Source organism: Somniosus microcephalus, chromosome 3 (genome assembly GCF_052327205.1).
Source record: "Somniosus microcephalus isolate GS21.2 chromosome 3, FLI_Smic_1.0, whole genome shotgun sequence".
In the NCBI taxonomy this organism is placed as follows: Eukaryota; Metazoa; Chordata; class Chondrichthyes; order Squaliformes; family Somniosidae; genus Somniosus; species Somniosus microcephalus.
In genome coordinates, this window is record NC_140989.1 from 38,511,596 (window position 1) to 38,536,866 (window position 25,271).

The window sequence follows — 25,271 nt, forward strand, 5'->3', positions numbered from 1 at the left end:
CCCCCTCCTCCGCGCTACCCGGATGGGGAGATCTGGCTCCGCCCACCCCACCGAAGCCGTGTGTGTTCTCCCAGCATGCGTTGCGCACCCTCTGGGCTGTGACGGCGGATTCGGGCAGTATTCCACCCCCCTCCCTTTCTGTGACGTATCGCCAGCCAGAGTGGCCGTGATTGCGCCAGCCGGGCGGTCGAACCGAGCGGGACTGAGCTAACGGCGAGAGCTCGCGTGGGCTCTCGAGTCCGGGCCCTCTTCCCCGCCACACACACACACTCAGCGGCAGCCGAGCCGGCGCCATGAGCTCGCACGGCAGCGGCCCGCCGCGCCAGCATTTCGCCCCCAGTAACGGTGACTTCACCTTCGTCTCCTCGGCGGATGGGGAAGGTAGGCCCAAAGTCTGTGTTGTTGTGGATGATGCCGGCGGGGATGTGGAGATGGGGTTGGGGGCGGGTTGGGGGCGGGGTAGGCAGAGCCGAGCCGAGCCCGACGCTGCACCGGGGGGTGGTGGTGGCAAGAAGAAGATCGTGCCTTAAAACATTTAGAAAAGTTGCTTTTTTTCCCCCCTGTTCCAATGTCTTAGGTGTTTGGATTCTGTGCTCTCTCAATTCGTATTAAACTAGGCACGATTTTGTGCTGCAGTCCCATGCCCACTCCATTGAGATCACAGAAACCCCACAGTGCAGATAGAGGCCATTTCGGCCCATCGAGCCTGCACCGACACATATCCCACCCGATCCCCGTAACCCCTACACCAACACATATCCCACCCTATCCCCGTAACCCCATGTATTTAATCCCCCTAACACTAAGGGTCAATTTATCATAGCCAATCAACCTAACCCGCACATCTTCGGACTGTGGGAGGAAACCGGAGCACCCGGAGGTCCAAACCCTTTTCCCATAGGGCTGTGATGACCACTCGACAGACAAGACTTTCATCCCATCAGCCTAGGCTGGGTTTGAACCCTCAAATGTCTAATTTACTACTTCACCCAGGTTCCACCACTTTTCTGATGTTCTGCTTTAATTTTATTCAGTGCATTTTATGTTGGGTGATAACATCTCTAATTTCTCTCATGCTACAACCATCACTGGCAATTCAACAACAACAACTTGCATTTATATAATGCTTTTTAATGTAGGAAAAAGTCACAAGGCACTTCACAGGAGTGTTATAGGACAAAAAATTGACACTGAGCCACGTAAGAAATTAGGGCAGATGACCAAAAGCGTGGTCAAAGAGGTAGGTTTTAAGGAGTGTCTTAAAGAATGCAAGGCAGAGAAGTTTAGGGAGGGAGTTCCAGAGCTTTAGGGCCTAGGCAGCTGAAGGCATAGCCACTGATGATTGAGTGATTATAATCAAGGATGCTCGAGGGCAGAATTTGAGGAGCGCAGATGTCTTGTTGTGGGGCTGAAGGAGATTGGAGATAGGGAAGGGCGAGGCCATGGAGGGTTTTGAAAACAAGGATGAGAATTTTGAAATCAATGTAGGTCAGCGAGCACAGGGATGATGGGTGAACGGGACTCAGTGCGATTTAGGACACGGGCAGCTGAGTTTTGAATGAACTCAAGTTTACATAGGGTAGAATGTGAGAGGGCAGCCAGGAGTGTTTTGGAATAGTCAAGTCTAGAGGTAACTAGCATAGTGGTACATAAGAACATAAGAAATAGGAGCAGGAGTAGGCCAATTGGCCCCTCGAGCCTGCTCCGCCATTCAATAAGATCATGGCTGATCTGATCCTAACCGCCAATCCACTATGACAGGACTATCTCCTGAATCTAACAGAATTAGACACACAAAACAGGAGCAGGATCAGGCTACACGGCCCCTGGGCCCGCTCCGCTACCCACAGGGCCATGACCGATCCGCACCTAAACTCATGTCCAAATTCCTGCCCGCTCCCCGTAACCCTTAATTCCCTTTTCTTCTAGGAAACTGTCTATTTCTGTTTTAAATTTATGTAATGATGTAGCTTCGACAGCTTTTTGGGGCAGCATATTCCATGGACCTACCACCCTCTGAGTGAAGTAGTTCCTCCTCATCTCAGTTTTGAAAGAGCAGCCCCTTATTCTAAGACTATGCCCCCTAGTTCTAGTTTCACCCATCATCTGGAACATCCACCCGATCCAACCCCTTCACAATCTTATATGTTTCAATAAGATCGCCTCTCATTCTTCTGAACTCCAATGAGTAGAGTCCCAATCTACTCAACCTCTCCTCATATGTCCATCCCCTCATCCCCGGGATTAACCGAGTGAACCTTCTTTGTACTGACTCGAGAGCAAGTATGTCTTTTAAGTATGGACACCAAAACTGTATGCAGTATTCCAGGTGCGGTCTCACCAATACCTTGTACAACTGAAGCAATACCTCCCTATTTTTATATTCTATCCCCCTAGCAATGAAAGCCAACATTCGATTGGCCTTCTTAATCACTTGCTGCACCTGCATACTAACCTTTTGAGTTTCGTGCACCAGGACCCCCAGATCCCTTTGTACTTCAGTACTTTCCAGTTTCTTGCCATTAAGATAATAACTTGCTCTATGATTTTTCCTGCCAAAGTGCATAACCTCACACTTTCCAGTATTGTATTCCATCTGCCAAGTCTCTGCCCACTTACTTAGCCTGTCTATGTCCCCTTGCAGGTTTTTTATGTCCTCCTCTCTCACTACTTTCCCTCCCATCTTAGTATCATCTGCAAACTTTGATATGTTACACTCGGTCCCCTCTTCCAAATCGTTAATATAGATTGTAAAGAGTTGGGGACCCAGCACTGACCCCTGCGGAACACCACTGGTTACTGATTGCCAGTCTGAGAATGAACCATTTATCCCAACTCTCTGCCTTCTGTTAGATAGCCAATCCTCTATCCATGCCAGAATATTACCCCCAATCCCGTGATTTTTTATCTTAAGCAATAATCTTTTGTGTGGCACCTTGTCAAATGCCTTTTGGAAGTCTAAATACACTACGTCCACTGGTTCACCTTTATCCACCCTGTATGTTACTTCCTCAAAGAACTCCAGCAAATTTGTCAAACATGACTTCCCCTTCATAAAACCATGCTGACTTTGTCTTATTAAACTATGATTATCCAAATGTCCTGTTACTGTCTCCTTAATAATGGACTCCAAAATTTTACCTACCATAGATGTTAGGCTAACCGGTCTATAGTTTCCAGCCTTCTGTCTACTGCCCTTTTTAAATAAGGGTGTTACATTAGCAGTTTTCCAGTCTGCTGGGACCTTTGCTGAGTCCAGGGAGTTTTGGAAGATTATTACCAATGCATCCACAATCCCTACCGCCACTTCCCTCAAGACCCTTGGATGTAAGCCATCAGGTCCAGGCGATTTATCCGCCTTGAGTCCCATTATTTTACCGAGTACCACTTCCTTGGTGATTTTGATCGTGTTTATCTCCTCCCCCCCTATAGCCCCCGCTTGTCCAGTGTTGGGATATTCTTGGTGTCCTCTACTGTAAAGACTGATACAAAATATTCATTCAGTGTTTTTGCCATCTCAATATTTCAATAGTGGTAATGTTACTGGACTAGTAATCCAGAGGCCTGGACTAATAATCCGGAGGCAAGAGTTTAAATCCCACCACGGCAGCTGGGGAATTTAAATTCAGTTAATTAAATAAATCTGGAATAAAGAGCTAGTATCAATAATGGTGACCATGAAACTACCGTATTGTCGTAAAAACCCATCTGGTTCACTAATGTGCTTGAGGGAAGGAAATCTGCCGACCTTACCTGGTCTGGCCTATATGTGACTCCAGACCCACAGCAATGTGGTTGACTCTTAACAGCCCTCTGAATGGCCTAGCAAACCACTCAAAGGCAATTGGGGATGGGCAATAAACGCTGGTCTTGCCAATGACTTCCACATCCCATGAACGAATAATAATAAAAAATAACAGGCATGGATGAGGGTTTCAGCAGCAGATGAGCTTAGGCAGGGGCGGAGATGGGCAATGTTACGGAGGTGGAAATAGGCAAAAATGGATGCTGAGCCAAAGAAGGTGATATTAGTACAAGTGTTTAAAAGTTTGGACAGAGAGGTGTGTTTTAAGGAGGGTATTAAAGGGGGAGAAGGAAGTGAAGAGTCTGAAAGCATGGCTGCCAATGGAGGGGCAAAGAAGCCAGAGTTGGAGAAGGATTGTAGGGCTGGAGAAGATGGGGAGGGATGACACTATGAAGGAATGTTAACACAAGGATGAGAATTTTAAATTTAGGGCATTTAGGTACTGGGAGACAATGTAATTCAGCAAGCACAGTGTGATGGGTGAGCGGGACTTGTAAAGGGAGGATATGGGCAGTAGGATTTTGGATGAGTTGAAGTTTATGGAGGATGGGAGGCAGGTCAGGAGAACATTAGAATAGCCAAGTCTGAGAAAGTGAAAAAGACATGGATGAGAGTTTTAGCAGCAGATGGGTTGAGGCGCACAATGTTGCGGATGTGGAAGTAGGCGGTCTTTGTGATGGAGAAGATGTAGGGTCAGAAGCTTAGCTCAGGATCAAATAGGACGTCATGGTTACAAGCAGTGTGGTTTGACCTAAGACAGTGGCCAGGGAGGGGAATGGCATCAGTGACAAGGGTACAGGGTTTGTGACGGGGGCCAAAGATGATAACTTCAGTGTTCCCTATATTTTGACTGGAAGAAATTGCGACTCATTCAGGACTGGCTGTCAAACGAGCAGGCTGACAACACAGACAGTGGAGGGATGGGAGAGATGGTGGAGGTGCAGCTGGGTGTCATCGGTGTACATGTGGAGGCTGACCCTATGTCTTCAGATGATATTGGCATGGGGTTGGGTGTAGATGAGGGGGGCCATGGATAGATCCTTGGGGGGGATCTCCAGAAGTAACGGTGTGAGGATGGGAAAAGAAGCCTTTGCTGGAGATGCCCTGGCTACAATTGAATAGGTAAGAGTGGAGCCAGGTGATGGCAGTCCCACTCAGCTGGACAACAGAGGAAATGAGGACGATGATGTGCTCAACCGTGTCAAAGGCTGCAGAGAGATCGGAGAGAATGAGGAGGGAGAGTGCACCATTGTCGGTCACAGATTGTAATTAGAGGCATAAATGACTATCATCTTGAGTGCTGCAGAAGCTCAAAATGCTCTACGGGCACAGCTTGAAGGACACAATCTAAAATTGTACTGATGGGCATCTTTCACAGTTTGAGTGGGGCAGTAGAAAAGTTTTACACGTCTACTGATAGAAACTTTACTGACATCCTGGGTTTTTGGGTGAGAATAGACCTGAGGGTGCTCCTGTGAAAATTACCCATTTTTGCTTTACTAAAATTCTAAAGTCGCAGAGCACTGAAGTGCTGAATTAATGTACTTGTGATGGCCATCTCAAATGTTCACTAAAGTGATGCAATGGCAGATTCATGCTGCATCATGCATTACGCCTGCTGCAGTGCAAATTGTAATTGTATTTTTTTTAATCATTCAGGCTGAATTCCTCTTCATCTCGTCGTTTCAGGTTCTGCTGTATATAAATGCTGTGTGCCTGTAGGATACCTGGCAACACTACTTCACGATAGAGTAATATTTACTGGATTTGTAATAAAGGGAGGAAACTAATATAGATGCTTTGGAAATAAAAGGGAAGATAAAATTAAGCAGCAGTGTTTGTTTCTAGTGACATATATATGTCACCAGCCATGAGATAACTTTAGACTTCAAGCCAAATATAATTTGCTGTAAATTGTAAAAATGTGTGTATCTGTAGAGAATTATCCTTTGGGATCAAGGTTTAGAATGAAGCAAACTTGCTAATGTGGACAATTTGATATCATTAATGTAGGGCAGTGTTCATTACTTTTGCATCCCATCATTTTGTGGAATTGTAGAATGCTCAATGTAGACTTAGTTATATTTAATTCTGTTCTGTTTTTTCCTCTTCCGTGTCACTCATATTTGTAACGACTGCCACTTAACCCACCCATTTGAATTCTTAAACGTAACCTCCGTTTCCTAGATTACTGTTACTTCTAGTTACTAATACTACAAATTAACCTATATACAAGGAGTTCATTACACTAATGTATCCATTCTGTATGCTGGGGGAAGGGGGGGGGGGGCCGGGGAGAGGAAACGAGGCTGACAGTTCTATTTTCAGAAGTGAACTTTGAGTAAGGAGAAAATGATTTAATTATTCTAGGTGTGAGGCCTAATTAAAATTAAATAGTCAATATTTTTATTTTAAATTGCTCTTTCTTAGTGAACTTCTCGGTGTTGTCCAGTATGTTAGCCCCTAGCCATATGTTGCTAATTGGGAATCTGATTAGTAAAATAAAAAGTGAGTAAAAGACATTGTCGTTGGGCATGTGATCCAAGTTGTTCTTCCTCCCTGCATATTGCAGTTATGCGGTAGATAGAGGGCTGGAATGGCTTGGAAATTCCTTTTGAAACATTCCTTTTACTGAAGTTCAGATTGGGAATTTGACAGACTAATCTTGAACCTGTGTGCAATACTCTAATAAATACTAATCCAGAGGCTTGATATACTAAACACCAGGAGCCTTCTATTCACTTCTAAGTACATATTCTGTGTACTGCTTGCTTGTTCAAGAGCTATTAATGATGGTTTCTGTCAAAAGAATTGCAGTGTCAGTTTTGCGCTCAGCACAGAATCAGCCCTAATCAAAGTCACAAACAACCATGGTGCACTTTCCCTCCTCAGCATTCTTGATCTGCCTGCAGCTTTTGACACAGTTGACCACCATCCTCCTCCAACGCCTCTCCTCTGTTGTCCAGCTAAGTGGACAGTCCACGCCTGGTTCCACTCTTGCCTATCCAGTCATAGCCAGAGAGCCTCCTGGAATAGCTTCTCTTCTGCCCCCGCACCATTACCTCTGGAGTCTCCTAAGGATCTAGCCTCGGCTCCCTCCTGTTTCTCATCCACATGCTGCCCCTCAGTGACATCATCCGAAAACATGACCTCATGTTCCACGTGTACGTTGACGACAACTCTGGCCTGTTGTGTGGCAAAGGAAGTGTGGGGATGCACGTTTGGTCGCCATGCCCTCAGTCGTCTAGCCCTAAGCTCTGAAACTTCCTACATCTCTCCCCCTCTACAGCTCTCTCCTTTAAGATGCTCCTTAGAATCTACCTCTTTTACCAAGCTTTTAGTCATCTGTTCCAATATCTCCTTCTTCGGCTCGGTGTCAAATTTTGTCTGATTGCTCCTGTGAAGCGCTTTGGAATTTTGTACTACATCAAAGTCGCCATTTAAATGCAAGTAGTTAGGATAATTGGTTAATCTGGTTTGTCATGTCAGATATGCAGGCAAAGTCAAAATGTACTTGAGCAGGATAGGAAATGAGCAGATTTTCAATAATCTATCAAAAGTAACCTAGTTTAGTCTTCCAACAAGATTACACCTGCACTCGGACCAAGATCAATAAACAAAATGAGTTTATTCGCCATAATATTTTACTTTAAATATGGGCATTGGGTGAAGCAAAATCTTCATATTTTTTTAGCTGTGGCACATTCTCAAGGTGCATTAATAGAAGTTATAGACTTATAACTGTTTGCCTGAACAATGTGAAATTAGAAACGTTCACTTATTCAGAAAAAAGCAGAAAACTAAAAAAAAAAGGATATGTGCAGTTTGTATAGAACTCAAATGTCATGGACTTAATCAGTTTTGACATCATCTGCTTAATTTTTAATCTTTCTGTAGAGCTCAGTGGTTCTATGGATTCCCCAGAGGTGAAACTTAATATGGATACTGATTCTCCAAAAGATGCCTCAGCAACTGCATTCCTCAGGAAAAGGGGATATGGATGGCTTCTGGAAGTGGAGGAAGAAGATTCTGAGGACACAAAACCACTTCTGTATGTCTTTGTCTTTTAATTCAATTCCTTTTTGGGAGGTGCATGTTTAACATAATGTGTATTTGTGAGAGAAATATTTCAATCTAGATATCAACAAAACCAGCATTGTGGGAGCAGCTTCACCACGTAGATTGCCCACCGCCACCTTCTCGAGGGCAACTAGGAATGGGTAATAAATGCTGGCCATGTCAGCAATGCCCATATTCTGAGAATTAATTTTTTTAAATTACATTACTAAATCTGTTGTGACTGAGCACCCATTTGTGTTGAAACAGGAGCTTGCTAACCTAGTGCAATATTAGGTTCAATCCAAATATTAGCATTATACTTATTATCTGGGAGTGTCCTCCATTTGTGTGCTTATCTGGCTGAATGCACACAGTATTGAAATGGATTTCTGAAAATTCTACTGCAGATCAAAATAGAAATTAGGCACACAACGTAGACTTGTCACGCATCATACATGAGGAAAAAACGGGCCTGTATTTAATGTACTGAATTTTTTTTTTACTTTCAAATACCCAACACTAGTTAAATATTTTTAGCTGTTTGGCGTGTGTGACTTGGGTCGTAGTTCAGCAGCTTCATTGTATATCACACATAAGCCTGGCTTCAGGAAACCACTCTATCTTTGTCCGTAAGAGGCCGTAGTGAGGTGGTGGCCTCTTCAACAGCTTTTGCACTGTTCCTTACACCTGTCCACATGTAACCATTCAGTTATGGTTCTTGTTGAGGGGGTGACTGGGAGAAGGAGCATTAGCGGGACCTCTGTCTAACCAGACCAGCTCTGTTTGGGCTTCCAGTGGAGATTCTCTGAAGTTCTGGCATGGGTCAACTGAATAACTTCCGTATTGCTCGACTGACATCCTGGTCATGTGTATTGTAGCAGGCTGCCAAAGTCATTGCTTCATTGTTGCGGGTACTTGAGTATATGAACCTGCATTGAAAACCACAATGCATTTAATGCAAGTTAGGGAATGTTTGGTAAAGCTGGTTTTTGTAAATCCATTAGTAATTAAAGCAGAGCACAGCTACAGTATCATGAAGCTGGAGGTAGCTTGAGATCCAGATTTTAAATGTCTCCTCTCGTATTCTGAAATTTGTTAACTCCCCTTGAATTTTTTTAAACTCTAAAATAGTGTTAATAGTGTCAACTGCATAGCTTATTTTCCCCTAAATTCCCTGAGAATAGCAGCACAATTAAAAGAATGCGGCTAATAAACTTAACAAATGATTAAAGTAACTGCAAAATTTAAAGCAATATAAAAAATTCTGCAATGAATTTTATCTGCTGCAGCATTGATTATATATGCCTTTTGTATTATTTAAACAAATTGGTGGCTGATTGAAATCCAGTTTTAGTTGACAATTACAGATGTACTTGGTGTTTTTAAACTGAATTTTCAGTAATAATCAGTGACCTTATCCATTTGGAGCTAGAACTCTATGTTCATTGCTAAATTGAATGGTAGCCATGTGAGTAAGTACTTAATGGCAAATCTCCCTAGTTTTACTGTTTTCCTAGTTTTCTCCCTCTTCCTTTGCCCAACTGTTGTCTCCATTTGTTATCTTGGAGTGTGAATGTTAGCAGGCATTGAGAAGTTGGGGTAGGAAGAGACATTACAGCCAAGCCTGCGTTCTCATTTGATGTTTACACATGCACCTTTGTTGTGATCTTGCTGTCGCCCTGGCTGAGATCAACACAGGCTGGCAATTGAAGCTGGGAACCTTCTGATGTGTATGGCTCACTTGTGTGCTGCCATAACCTACTGAACGATTAGGAGAGCGTACCTGGTTTCAGTTAAAATTTGTTTTTCAGTGCTCTTCTGTGATTGTACCAGGAAGGTCTAAGGCAAGGGGATTCCCTTATAGCCTGTTGCTCAGTGGCATTGGAATCAGTGTTCACGGCCCCTTTAGAGACTGATCTTCGGCAGCTTTTTGTTTTTAAGATATGTTGAGCATAATGTTTCACACATACTGTCATTTCTATTATGAAATTTTAAATCTCTTCTCTCAATGTTGTAGGGAGGAGTTGGACATTGATCTAAAGGATATTTACTACAAAATCCGATGTGTATTGATGCCAATGCCATCGCTGGGATTTAATAGACAGGTCGTGAGGGATAATCCTGACTTCTGGGGGCCACTGGCTGTGGTTCTATTCTTTTCAATGATCTCGCTATATGGACAATTCCGAGTAAGTGTACTGGAGATGGAGAAACAGATAAGATTGATAATAAGAACATAAGAAATAGGAGCAGGAGCTGGCCATTTGGTCCCTTGAGCCTGCTCCACCATTTAATGAGATCATGGCTGATCTGATCTTGGGCTCAATTCCATTTCCCTGCCCGCTCCCCATAACCCTTCACCCCCTTATTGTTCAAAAATTTGTCTATCTCCACCTTAAATATATTCAATGACCCAGCCTCCACAGCTCTCTGGGGCAGAGGATTTCACAGATTTCTGACCCTCGGAGAAGAAATTCCTCCTCATCTCAGTTTTAAATATTCTGAACCTATGCCCCCTAGTTCTAGATTTCCCCACGAGGGGAAACATCCTCTCTGCATCTACCTTGTCGTGCCCCCTCAGTATCTTATATGTTTCAATAAGATCACCTCTCATTCTTCTAAACTGCAATGAGTATAGGCCCAGCCTGCTCAACTTTTCTTCATAAGTCAACCCCCTCATCTCAGGAATCAACCTCGTGAACCTTCTCTGAACTGCCTCCAATGCAAGTATATCCCTCCTTAAATAAGGAGACCAAAACTGTACACAGTACTCCAGGTGTGGTCTCACCAATACCCTATTCAGTTGTAGCAGGACTTCCCTGCTTTTGTACTCCAACCTCCTTGCAATAAAGGCCAACATTCCATTTGCCTTCCTGATTACTTGCTTTACCTGCATGCTAACTTTTTGTGTTTCATGCACAAGGACCCCCAGGTCCCTTTGTACTGCAGCATTTTGTAATCTCTATTTAAATAATAATTTGCTTTTTTATTTTTCTTACCAAAGTGGATAACCTCGCACTTTCCCACATTATACTCCATCTGCCAAATGTTAGCCCACTCACTTAGTCTGTTTATATCCCTTTGCAGATTCTGTGTGTCCTTTTCACAACTTGCTTTCCCACCTATCTTTGTATCATTGGCAAATTTGACTACATTACACTCGGTCCCTTCATCCAAGTCATTAATATAGATTGTAAATAGTTGAGGCCCCAGCACTGATCCCTGTGGCACCCCACTAGTTACTGTTTGCCAACCGGAAAAATTACCCATTTATCCTGACTCTGTTTTCTGTTAGGTAGCCAGTCCTCTATCCATCCATGCTAATATATTACCCCCAACCCCGTGAGCTCTTACCTTGTGCAGTAACCATTTATGTGGCATCTTCTCAAATGCCTTCTGGTAATTCAAATACACCACATCCACTGGTTCCCCTTTATCCACCCTGCTCGTTACATCCTCAAAGAGCTCCAGCAAATTTGTCAAACATGATTTCCCTTTTATAGAACCATGCTGACTCTGCTTGACTCTTACGATTTTCTAAATGTCCTGCTACTGCTTCCTTAATAATGGACTCCAGCATTTTCCCCAATGACTGATGTCGACTATAAGTCTAAAAATGCAGTATGGAGTATTTTTCCCTCCATTTGGTGGAAAGTAGTGACGCTTGATTACAAGAATTGAGAGGATACACCAGCAAAATAATAAAGGGATTTGATAGTGTAGATACAGAGAAACTATTTCCTCTGGTGGGGGAATCCAAAGCAAGGGGGCATTACCTTAAAATTAGAGCTAGGTCATTTAGGAGTGCAATCAGGAAACGCCTCTTCACACCAAAGGAAGTGGCAATCGGGAACTCTTCCCACAAAAAGCTGTGGATGCTGGATGAATTGAAATTTTCAATACTGAGAGAGATATTTTTGTTACGTAATCATATCAAGGGATATGGAGCAAAGGCAGGTAGATGGAGTTGGGATACCGATCATCCATGTTTTCATTGAAAAGGAGGAGCTGAATGGCCTACTCCTTCTCCTATCTATGTAAACTATTGGTGGGGTCTGCTGAATCTGCCATGCAGTCTGAGGTTGTTCCTGAAGCATAATGCAACTGTCATTCAGTGAAGCAAACTAGATGATGTTATTCCTGATGTGCTCCATAAAATATATGGTGTCGAAAGGTTATTGATCTGATTCGGATTCTTTTCAAACTTTTGGCCATACAAGGTGAAGAGATGACTGGGTATTCTATGGTGAGTGACTCACCAGCTGACTCCCAAAGCTTTTCCACCACCTACAAGTCAGGAGTGTGAATGAATACTCTCCGCTGGCCTGGATGGGTGCAGCTGCAACAACACTCAAGAAGTTCAATGCCATCTAGGACAAAGCAGTCCGTTTGATCGGCACTTCATCTGAATCAACCGCTCCATCACCGGCGTTCCACGGCTACAGTGTACTATTTTCAGGATGCACTGCAGCAACTCGCCACGGTTTCTTCGGCAGCACCTCCAAAATCCACAACCTCGACCACCTAGAAGGATGAGGGCAGCAGGTGCATGGGAACACCATCACCTCCAAGTTCACTTTCAAGTCACACACCATCCTAACTTGGCTATATGTTGTCATTCCTTCATCGTCACTCGGTCAAAATCCTGAAACTCCTTACAAAATAGCATTGTGGCAGCACCTTAACATAAGATATAGGTGTAGGCATTTCGGCCCCTCGAGCCTGCTCCGCCATTCAATAAGATCATGGCTCATCTACCTCAACTCCACTTTTCTACACTATCACCATATCCCTTGATTCCCTTAATATCCAAAAATCTAGCGATCTCAGTCTTGAATATACTCAACGACTGAGCCTCCACAGCCTTCTGGGGTAGAGAATTCCAAAGATTGAAGAAATTTATCCTCATATCAGTCCTAAATGGCCGACCCCTTATTCTGAGACTGTGACCCCTGGTTCGAGACTGTGACCCCTGGTTCTAGACTCCCCAGCCAGGGGAAACACCCTCCCTGCATCTACCCTGTCAAGCACTAAGAATTTAATATGTTTCAATGAGATTACCTCTCATTCTTCTAAACTCTAGAGAATATAGGCCTAGTCTACTCAATCTCTTCTCAAAGGACAATCCCCCAATCCCAGGAATCAGTCTGGTGAACCTTCGTTGCACTCCCTCTATGGCAAGCATATCCTTCCTTGGGTAAGGAGACCAAAACTCTACACAATACTCCAGGTGTGGTCTCACCAGGGCCCTGTATAATTGCAGCAAGGCATCTTTACTCTTCTACTCAAATTCTTTTGTAATAAAGGCCAACATACCATTTGCTTTCTTAATTGCTTGCTGTACCTGCATGTTAACTTAATGATTCGTGTACAAGGACACTCATGTCCCTCTGAACACCAACATTTCCCAATCTCTCTCCATTTAAAAAATACTCTGCTTTTCTATTTTTCCCACCAAAGTGGATAACTTCACATTTCTCCACATTATATCCCATTTGCCATGTTCTTGCCTGTCTGTATCCCCTTGAAGCCTCTTTGCATCCTCCTCACAACTTACATTCCCACCTAGCTTGGTATCAGCAAACTTGGATATATTACATTTGGTCCCCCTCATCCAAATCATTGATGTAGATTGTGAATAGCTGAGGCCGAAGCACTGATCCTTGTGGTACCCTACTAGTTACAGCCTGCCAACCCGAAAATGACCCACTTTTTCCCCCACTCTCTGTTTTCTGTCTGTTAACCAATCCTCAATCCATGCTAGTATATTACCCCCAATCCCATGAGCCCTAATTTTGTTTACTAACCTCTTGTGTGGCACCTTATCGAATGCCTTCTGAAAATCCAAATACACCACATCCACTGGTTCCCCCTTATGTATTCTGCTATATACAACCTCAAAAAGCTCTAACAGATTTGTCAAACATGATTTCCCTTTCATAAATCTGTGTTGACTCTGCCCAATCCTATTATTTTCTAAGTGCCCTGTTACCACGTTCTTAATAATAGATTCTAGCAATTTCCCTACTAATGTCAAACCAACTGGTCTGTAGTTCCCTGTTTTTTCTCTCCCTCTCTTAAAGAGTGGGGTCACATTTGCTACCTTCCAATCAGCGGGAACCGTTCTAGAATGTATGGAATTTTGGAAGATGACAACCAATGCATCCACTATCTCTATAGCCACCTCTTTCAAAACCCTAGGATGTAGGCCATCAGATCCAGGTGATTTATTGGCTTTTAGTCCCATTAATTTCTCTCGTACTATTTTTTTTACTAATACTAATTTCTTTCAGTTCCTCATTCTCGCTAGACCCTTGGTTCTCCACTATTTCCGGGAGGTTTTTTGTGTCGTCTTCCGTGAAGACAGACACAAAGTATTTGTTTAATTTCATCTGCCATTTCCTTATTCCCCATTCTAATTTCCTGTTTTAGCCAGTAAGGTACCCATGTTTACTTTCGCTAATCTTTTCCTTTTTATATACCTATAGAAGCTTTTACAGTCTGTTTTTATGTCTCTCACTAGTTTACTCTCATATTCTACTTTCCCTTTATCAATTTCTTGGTCCTCTTTTGCTGAATTCTAAAATTCTCCCAATCCTCAGGCTTACTATTTTTTTGGCAACATTATAAGCCTCTTCCTTTGATCTAATACTATATTTAACTTCTCTTGTTAGCCACAGTTGGACCACTTTTCCTGTGGGGTTCTTGTGCCTTAAAGGAATGTATATTTGTTGTAAATTATGTATTCTTCAAATGCTAGCCATTGCTTGTCTACCTCATAGTTTTTAATGTAGTTTCCCAATCTACCTTAGCCAACTCGTCCCTCATACCTACGTAGTTTGCTTTGTTTCGATTTAAGATCCTAGTTTCGGATTTAACTTAAGCACTTTCAAACTTAATATAAAATTCTCTCATATTATTGTCACTCTTCCCTAAAGGCCCCTTTACTACAAGGTTATTAATTAACTCTCTCTCATTGCACAATACTAGATCTAAAATAGCCTGTTCCCTAGTTGGTTCCTCAAAATACTGATCTAGAAAACTATCTTGTATATATTCCATGAATGAATTCATCCTCCACACTTACTGTAAATTTGGTTTGCCCAGTCTATATGTAGATTAAAGTCCCCCATGATTACTGTATTACCCTTGTTACATGCGCCTCTAATTTCCTGATTTATACTCTGCCCTACATTACAACTACTGTTTGGGGGCCTATAAACAACTCCCACCAATGTTTTCTGCCCCTTTCTGTTTCTTAGCTCCACCCAAACCGATTCTACTAAATTTTTGGAGCTAAGATCCTTTCTCTCTACTGTCTTTAGCCCATCCTTTATTATCAGGGCTGCCCCTCCTCCTTTTCCATTTTGCCTATCTCTTCTAAAAGTTAGTTATCCTGGAATATTTAGTTCATGACTTTGGTCACTTTGCAACCACATCTCTGTAATGGTTATTAGATCAAACCTATTAATTTCTATTGAGCTATTAATTCATCTATTTTGTTGCGAATGCTTCTCGCATTCAGATATAGTGTATTTAGCTTTTACTTTTTTCTATTTTTCCCTGATGTCACCTTAGTCACTGATGCCCTATTACCTTTGTTACTCTCTCTGTCCCTTCCTGACCCACTCTGCTTAGAGTTGTTGAGCTGGAGTCTGAGGTGCAGACATTGCGGGGCATCAGGAATGGCCAGAGTTACCTGGACACTTTGACCCAGGAGGCAGTCATACCCCTTAGGTTAGGTAGTGGTACAGGTCTGGTTAGTGGTCAGGGACAGGAGGGTGTGACTGCAAAATTCTTCCAAAATTCCATACATTCTAGAACATTTGTGACTGCAACTCAGGCAGGTAAGGGGACCCCAGGTGCAGTGCTGGAGGAACCTTGGAATTTGTCCTTATCCAACAGGTATGAGGTACTTGTATGGTATGCTCTGCTCTAGAGCCTTGACATTTCTCTTACTGCTTTTACATTTATTCTTTCCTGAATCCCCCCACCCCCACCCCCCCTTCATTAGTTTAAAGCCCTGTCTACTGCCCTAGTTAAGTGGAGCCCATCCCAACGGAACAGCTCCCTCTTTCCCCACTACTGGTGCCAGTGCCCCATGAAGCAAAACCCCTGCCTCCCACGCCACTCTTTGAGCCACACATTTAACCTTCTAGTCTGCTTATCCCTATGCCAATTGGCGCGTGGCTCAGGTAACAATCTAGAGATCATTACCTTTGAGGTTCTGCATTTTAATTTGGACCCCAACTCCTCAAACTCTCTCAGCAGAACCTCATTCCTTGTTCTACCTATGTCATTGGTTCCTACGTGGACCACGACGACTGGATTCTCCCCTTCCCACTCCCAAGTTCTTCAACCGCAAGGGGATGTCTTTAACCCTGGCGGGCAACACAACCTTCGGAACTCCCAGTCGCGGCCGCAGAGAACGGTATCTATCCCTCTGACTATACGGTCCCCTACCACAACTACATTCCCTTTCACTCCCCCCACTTGAATGGCCTCCTGCACCATGGTGCCACGGTCAGCTTGCTCATCCATCCTGCAGGCTTGTCCCTCATCCACACAGGCAGCAAGAACCTCATACCTGTTGGATAAGAACAAATTCCAAGGCTCCTCTAGCACTGCATCTGGGGTCCCCTTACCTGCCTGAGTTGCAGTCACACCCTTCAGTCCCTGACCACTAACCAGACATGTACCACTACCTAATCTAAGGGGTGCGACTGCCTCCTGGGTCAAAGTGTCCAGGTAACTCTTCCCCATCCCTGATGCCCCGCAATGTCTGCACCTCAGATTCCAGCTCAACAACTCTGATCTGAAGTTCCTCAAGATGCAGACACTTACTGCAAACGTGGTTGTCCGGAATCACAATGTTGTCCACAAACTCCCACATGCTACAGTTGCGGCACACCGCCTGCACTGCCATCCCTATATGACCTTGTTCTATTTAATTAAATTTGTATTTAAGTAACTTAGTTTACAGTTTAGTTTCTTGACTACTTACTTGATCTAGATTAAGTTATGGGTAATGAAATTAAATATCTACCTGTAACACAAAACACTACAATTAGTGTAGGCAAAAAACAGCAACTTCTTCCCCCTCTTCTCCGAATTCCCACTCTTTCCAAATTCCCAAATAAAACACTCTGTTTACATGCACTCCGTTGTGTGCAGACCACACAAACTGCAGTGGTTTAAGGAGGCCCATGCCATCTTCTCGAGGGCAAAAAGATGGGCAATAAATGCTGGCCTTGCCAGCAATGCCCACATCCCTTAGAATGAATAAAAAGATAGATCCATATTTGTGCACCTATGAACTACACTTTGAAAGTGGCAATGAGAATCTCTGCTATAACTAGCTTGCTGTGCTTAATTGTACAGATCATTGAGATAAATTGCAATTCATCTTGTCGAAGCATCTGCTGTGTTGCCATTTCTGTACTTAGAAGCCTATTGTCACACTGTTTACCTGTTCTTTCCAAGAAAGCAAAATTATTTGTAGAATAAAAATATCAATTTTTTTTGTATTTTGTTAATTGTTTAGGTTGTTTCATGGATTATAACAATCTGGATATTTGGATCGCTAACCATCTTCTTACTGGCTCGGGTTCTTGGTGGTGAGGTAGGTACTGCTTAATTGTTATTGTGTGCTGTTTTGCTAAACCTAGAAAATGTTTGTTGTACAGATCTGGTATTGTAGCAAATGTATGTCACGTGTAACTTGGCTATCCTAATTTACAGGTTGCATATGGTCAGGTTCTTGGCGTGATTGGGTATTCTCTACTCCCTTTGATTGTAATTGTTCCAGTCCTTTTGGTTGTTCGATCCTTTGAGCTTTTATCTACAGTTATAAAGGTGAGTATCCGTATATGAAAATTTCAGCCTTTTACTGCAAGAGCTAATTCAGTGATTGATGTGTAAAATCTTGCTTTGATCTGTGATGGCCTAGTTTGTGACCATATTGGATATTTTCGTACAAGTGATATTTTTTAATACTTGAATGTCTTTGAAGCTTGAATTCAGATATCCATTTTGGTGACCCAAAACATTTTTGGAATCTCCAGTCTATAAAACATCTCATTAAAAATGTTGAATTCAGCTGGCAATCTGGTCTGTTCTTTCCATGTTAGTTTTTACTAGTTTGACCCGTGGCATTCATGTATCTCATACCACTCTTCCTCCAGTGATTTTGATGAATTGGGTGAGCAATATCCACGTTAATCCATCCGGTCCATCGAGAACATGCAGCCCATTACTAGAATTAACTGTTTAAGCATTCAGTAGGTTGGCAACCATTAATGATTACTGATGTTTTTTTCAATGGACTCGTCTAGAAACCTGAATAAGTTTTGAGTGTCAGTTTGGCTTGATTAGTAGGACTCTCACCTCTAAGTCAAAGTAATGCGTTCAAGCCTCACTCCAAGACTTGAGCACATAATTTATTCTGATACTTCAGTGCAGTACTGAGGGTGTGCTGTGGTGTGAGAAGTGACATCTTTGGATGAGAAATCAAACCAAGGCCTCGTCTGCCTGTTTAAAGAGCAGTGAGTTCTTGTGGTGCTCAGATCAATGTGCCTCCTTCAACCAACACCACCCAAAAATGATTTAACTGGTCATTCATTTCCATGCTGTTCATCAGACATTTGTTGTGCCAAAGTGGCTATCTTGTTCATTTATGTAAGTTCTTTAGAGTACGTGGAAAAACTGATATATTTTGGAGGGGCATGGCTGAAACCTTTTTTATATAACTGGAAGGATGTTTTTTCATTCTGATCACTTATTTTCGCTACGGGTACCTACATGTTGTCATTGCTCGCATCTGCGGCTGCCATTGAATCACCATCATGTTGTATACACAAAAAATGTTTGAGCCCAAAGTACTTGGTCCATTTTACTGTTTCCATGGCCAACATCACTGAGACTTAATTAGCCATTTCTTGTATGCTTATTTTGCTATCCGTTTATTCTATGTCTGTTTTGTCTTCAGATACACAAACAATACCTCAGGACCACTAGTATACCAACCACTATACTATCAAAGGGTGCATACTGTAACTGTCACACTCTTTGAGGCAGATTTATGCACGAGCGCTGAACTTGGGGTGTGTGAATGCACTAAAAGTCAGTACCTGACTGGCTTGTAGACCTCGAGTGCTGATGCACCATCTACAGCCTGCAGGAATTGTAGAATAATAGTTTGGGGTGTTTTTCTCTTCAGTGCTTTTCCCAGAGGGTGCATTTGAGGCTCGGAATTTGCTGTGTGTGACATAGAGGATACAAACCTCCATTCAGTTACTCTGGTATAGTATATTGAAGATATTCAAAAATGATCTTAATGAATCATACTGCTGAATCTTGTTTTTCAGCTGTTTGGTGTATTCTGGGCTGCTTACAGTGCTGCTTCCCTGCTGGTTGGAGAAGAATTCAAAACAAAGAAGCCTCTTCTGATATATCCAATATTTCTTCTGTATATCTACTTTTTGTCCTTATACACTGGTGTCTGAGGTTCGAGGGATCTGAAAATGGAAGTACTTACATTTTGGACTCTGTTCGGCAAGGACTTTTGAAATGAAATTGTTGAGGAAAAGTGCTATTGACTCGACATGCTGAAGAAAATGGGTTTCTTCCCTGCCCTCCAGACTGCGAGTGGTCATAAAAGCGTAGCTCTAAGGTTTTAAACACTAGAAAGAAGCTACATACATTTGTATCTAATTCATATTTTTAAGCTGTTTTGGTTTGTGTGGAAACAACTTGGACTGAAGGCAAAGGCTGTGACCAGTTTGACTGGGACTGGGAGTGGATGGTGGAACAGTGCTAAGTGCCCTGTGCCAAAGCATCAAGAATGACATAGCCAAGGATGTGCATTTATGTCAAATGCATATTGGATTTTGAAACAGCCTGAAGGAAAAACTTAAATGTTAAAGCATTGTGTTTTGAGATCATTGTACCTTTTAAAATGTGCAGTTTTATGGGATTCTAATAAGTGAAATTGATTCTGTAGATATCTTTATTTAAGGCAAGGCAATCCTGCAAACAGATTTGTTCCAAGCATTTTGAAAGTTCAGTTTGTGTAGATGAGTTCAAATTTCATTTAAGTTCGGTGCCTTTTGCTTGGATTTTTTTAGCTGCTCTCTGGCTGTTGTATACAAAAATTAGTAACATACGCATTTGTAAAATAAACTGCAAATAAGGTGTCTGTGGTTGGCTGTTTTTTAACATTCTATTTGCTTGGGTAAATGCATTTTTTTGAGGATTTGGATTCAGAAGTACAGGAAACTTTTTATCTGGCACGGACGGGACCGACGTGGTGCCGGTTCATCAAAAATTCCGGATAACCGAACGCTATAGTAAAAGATACGGAGCTGAGAGCGCCGTATAAAGCAACAAACCCTGTAAGTGCAGAACAATGGCCACAAGTTGCAAGCGTCTCTGTAGCTTAGCAACAGCTGCAGCCACACCCTTGCACAGCAACACATGGAGGAAAGCAAGTAATAAAAGTTACCTGAACCTACTCCTGAATTTTGCTGGTTAACCGACATTTCCGGTTATTTAGGTGCCGGTTAATCAAAGGTTTCCTGTACAATTTGACTTTTTTTCCTCAATGTATTGGGTTTAAATTGCACAGCATGATTTCATCCTTTTAAAAGCACGGAATAAGCTTAACTAACTAACTTGGGTGATGAAGCAGAAGTGCACAATCCAGGAGAATAGCTATATATCTTGGATCTTATGTAAAAATGGGCAAATAGCTGCTGGAAGTATTTAGCCTATACTCCATTCTTTTAGTTCTGCAGTGTGACCTTAAATGTTTCATCTTCAGTGGTGTATCTGAACTACCTAGCTTAAGAATTGGGGTAAGCCACAGTGCACAATATTTTCTCTTTGGAACCATTTTTATATTTATCGTACCTTAATGGTGGCAGATGAACAGGTATTAAGGTAATAATATGGCACTAAAGAGGCTTTAACCTTACTGGAGTGTCAAAGCAAGTGTCTCACTGTTAATGGCACTTGCAAGTATAAGAAACATAATACAGTCAATGGCAGTGGAGACCCACTTCTTTGTTATTGGTCTTGCAATCTGCTGTGGCCTGCTAAATGTACTCGACCAATTTGGTGCATCTACATCTGAGTTAAGTTATGACATAAACACACCGACTTACAGTTGTGACAAACACCATTGCAGGCTTTTAAAATTTGATCTGCATTATAACTGAATTGAACCATTTTTTAAATTACAAACCAATATCTGAAAAAGGTGCAATTAGGAAACTCTTAAGGTGAAATAAAGAATTGGATATAATTTTTTTTTGCATGTGCAGAAGAACCTGTCTTCATGGACCTGGTCGGCTTCAAATGGTCTTACAGGAGACGAGGAGAAAGCTTAAATATAAAAATGGGAGGTGGTGGGGGGGAATGTTCACAAGTAAGATACAGATAAGGAAAGCTAGTCAGCCTATCTTGGCTTATCCATTTAGAATAAATTAATAGTTTCACCCCTCTGTCTTCCCTTTCCCCCCTCTCTCCCATCATGGCATCCAGTTATTTAATGATTTGCTTCTACTAGCCTACCCCCTAGTCTGTTCAATATGCTTATCACTATTTGTAAGAGATTCCTGATCGTGCTGAATTTTCTTTTTATTAATTTGAAACTGTGCTCCTTTGTTCTTCTGTCAAGGCTTATGTCATGATTTAGATTGCAATTATCTTTCATATCTACCTTTTAATATTTTTACTATCAAAAGCACTCCTCAGTCACTTCCTTTCAAGACTGAAAGCTTAAGTTTCTCCACTCTTTCCTCATAATTCAGTTCTCTGACACTAGGGATCAATCTAATAGTAAAATTAAAAGTGTTGCTATGAGAACCTGCATGGGTCCTAGCTATGCCTGCCTTTTCGTGGGATATGTGGAACATTTTGTTCCAGTCCTACTCCGGTTCCCTCCCTTACCTCTTTTTCCGGTACATTGATGACTATCAGTGCCGTTTCCTGTTCTCGTCCTGAACTAGAAAATTTCATTCACTTCCAATAACCATCTTCACATGGTCCATCTCTGACTTTTCCCTTACTTGACTTCTGTCTCCATTTCTGGGGATAGGCTGTTGACAAATATTCACTACAAGCCCACTGACTCCCACAGCTACCTGGACTACACTTCCTCCCACCCCGCTTCCTGTAAGGACTGTATTCCATTCTCCCAGTTTCTCCATCTCCGTCGCACCTGCTCTGACGATGCCACTTTCCATACTAGTGCTTCTGATATGTCTTCCTTTTTCCTCAACCGAGGATTCCCCTCTGCCGTGATTGACACGGCCCTTGACCGTGTCCGTTCTACTTCCCGCACTTATGCACTCACCCCTTCCCCTCCCTTTCAGAACCACGACAGGGTTCCCCTTGTCCTCACCTTCCACCTCACCAAGCTCCACATTCAACAGATCATGCTCCACCATTTCCGCCACCACCAAACACATCTTCCCCGCCCCTCCCCTTTCAGCATTCCGAAGGGACCACTCCCTCCATGACACCCTGGTCCACTCCTCTATCACCCCCAATATCCCTTCCCGTGTAAGCGCAGGAGATGAACCTGCCCTTTTACTTCCTCCCTACTGTCCAGGGCCCAAACACTCCTTCCAGGTGAAACAGCAATTTACTTGTACTTCTTGCAATTTAGTATACTGTATTCGCTGCTCAAGATGCGGCCTCCTCTACACTGAGGAGACCAAACGCAGATTGGGTGACTGCTTTTGTGGAACACCTTTGTTCAGTCCGCAAGGGTGACCCTGAGCTTCCGGTCGCCTGTCACTTTAATTCTCCGCTCCTCTCCCACTCTGATCTCTCCATTCTCGGCCTCATACACTGTTCCAACGAAGCTCAATGTAAGTTCGGAACAGCACCTCATCTTTCGATTAGGCACTTTACAGTCTTCTGGACTCTACATCGAGTTCAGCAATTTCAGACAATAACCTCGGCCCTTTTTATTTTCTCTCATGGCAGCTGTTGATGTTTCTGTCATTGCTATTTACACCTCATCTAGAGACATCTTTTGTTTCTTGTCCCATTACCATCTCCTTTTGTCTTTTAATCTCTCCTGCCTATCACAGACCTTCCCTTTTGTTCATTCCTCCCGTTCCCTGTCCCTGCACTTGTTTAAAAATCTGTTACATCTCTAACTTTCAGTTCTGACGAAGGGTCATCGACCTAAAACGTTAACTCTTTCTCTCCCGACTGACCTGCTGAGTGTTTCCAGCATTTTCTGTTATACTAGGGATCAATCTCATGGCTCTTTTGTGAACTGCCTCCACCAGAACTCGAAGGTTTTCAAGGTGCGGTCTTACCAGAACACTTGACTACATTTAACTTGGATTTGACTTGTTTTGGTTATATAGCTCAGCATGCCATTTGCTTTGTTGAGTACTGTTCTGCAGTAATTGGACATGGCAAGTCCATTAAAGTTCCCAAAGTCTCTTTAAACTTGATCCTTAGCTATTTTGACACCATCAATTCTTAGATCTTAAATATCTCTGCTTTAAGCTTTTTTGCAAATATTTGTCAAATGCTTTTTAGAAGTTAAGATACACCACATTGTAGGGCTTTCTACAGCCCATCTCAACTGTCAAATAGGGTAATGTTTTGTATTATCTTTTTCATGTGACTTGGAAAGACAAAGGACTATGAATTAAATATTGGCTTCAGATTAGCTTTAGGAGTTTTTGGTTCTGGGTCAGAGAACTTTTCTGATTCAGCTACAATTCAAGAGTTATATTTTCCAGATGGGTTTGTTCATCCATGTCATTACTTGTATTCAGAAATCATGAAATTAATAGAAGTCAAATGTAGTCAAGTGCATCAGTTTTTGAGGGGTGAATGCATGAGAGTTTGCAGACGGAAATAGATGATTAAATATTCCCTAATCTTACCATCAGGTGTCTGCTTGAAAAGAAAACAGTTAATGTCTCAATCTGTGGCATAAAAAGTTTCCTTTGACATAAAGGCACTGTCATTACTGGTCACCAGTTCAGTGTTGTAATTGGCACTTGGACTGTGTGCAGTCGGCAGGTATATCACCTCACCATTTATAAACCACCTTGAAGCCTTTGATAAACTATCTTCTGAACTTCTTGCAGATTATTAGACTGTGAAAGAAATACAATCTGGAGAAGATGGACTGATCCAACCTTTGTTTTCTAAATATTCTGAGAGATCAGTACAGTATCTTGCTGATTTCTTTTTCAAATAAATCTTAGTTTTATCCTGGTTGTAACCATTTGACAGCATAACATTTATCACCTATAGAGTAGATAGGAAAGTGATGGCTATCTTATGTGGTCTCTGATGCATTGTGCCATAATAAGGTAATTGCTCGTCCTCTCATTCCTGCAATGTATAAAGACGCAAGTTTCAGCTTGGTTGCTTATAGAAACTGTTGTGTCTGGGTATAATAAGAGACAGACTGCAGGAGAAACGGTACAACAAGTGTTTACTCACAGTGGCCCACAGTCCCGCATAGGAGACTGGTCAAGAAGGTAAGAGCCCATGGGATCCAGGGTGCCTTGGCGCGTTGGATCCTAAACTGGCTGAGTGGCAGGAGGCAGAGGGTGATGGTCGAAGGTTGCTTTTGTGACTGGAAGCCTGTGTCCAGTGGGGTACCTCAGGGATCGGTGCTGGGTCCCTTGTTGTTTGTGATCTACATAAATGATTTGGATGAGAATGTAAAAGGGATGATCAGTAAGTTTGCAGATGACACGAAAATTGGTGGGGTGGTAAATTGCAAGGAGGAAAGCCTCAGGCTACAGGACGATATAGACGGGTTGGTCAGATGGGCGGAAAAGTGGCAAATGGAATTTAACCCTGAAAAGTGCGAGGTGATGCATTTTGGACGGACAAATAAGGCAAGGGAATACACAATGAGTGGTAGGACCCTAGGAAGTACAGAGGGACCTCGGTGTACATGTACATAGATCTCTGAAGGCAGCGGAACAAGTAGATAAGGTGGTTAAAAAGACATATGGGATACTTGCCTTCATTAGCCGAGGCATAGAATATAAGAGCAGGGAGGTTATGATGGAGCTGTACAAAACGCTGGTGAGGCCACAGCTGGAGTACTGTGTGCAGTTCTGGTCGCCTCACTATAGGAAGGATGTGATTGCTTTGGAGAGGGTGCAGAGAAGATTCACCAGGATGTTACCTGGGATGGAGCGCCTCAGGTATGAAGAAAGACTAAACAGGCTGGGGTTGTTTTCCTTGGAGCAAAGAAGGCTGAGGGGGGACCTGATTGAGGTGTACAAAATGATGAGGGGCATAGATAGGGTAGACAAAGAGGAACTTTTCCCCTTAGTAGGGGGGTCAATAACAAGGGGGCATAGATTCAGGGTAAGGGGCAGGAGATTTAGAGGGGATTTGAGGAGGA

At 42.7% G+C, this 25,271-nt stretch overlaps 1 protein-coding gene across 1 annotated transcript; it reads left to right on the top strand.

The window, feature by feature from the left end:
* The first annotated feature begins 78 nt into the window (after positions 1-78).
* On the top strand, positions 79-20,060 carry yipf4 (Yip1 domain family, member 4). Its single transcript, XM_085980117.1, has 6 exons — positions 79-381; positions 7,703-7,856; positions 9,882-10,053; positions 17,409-17,486; positions 17,606-17,719; positions 19,231-20,060. The coding sequence occupies exons 1-6, from the start codon at positions 294-296 to the stop codon at positions 19,366-19,368; spliced, it is 744 nt and encodes a 247-aa protein (XP_085836243.1). The 5' UTR covers positions 79-293; the 3' UTR covers positions 19,369-20,060.
* The last annotated feature ends 5,211 nt before the right edge of the window (positions 20,061-25,271 follow it).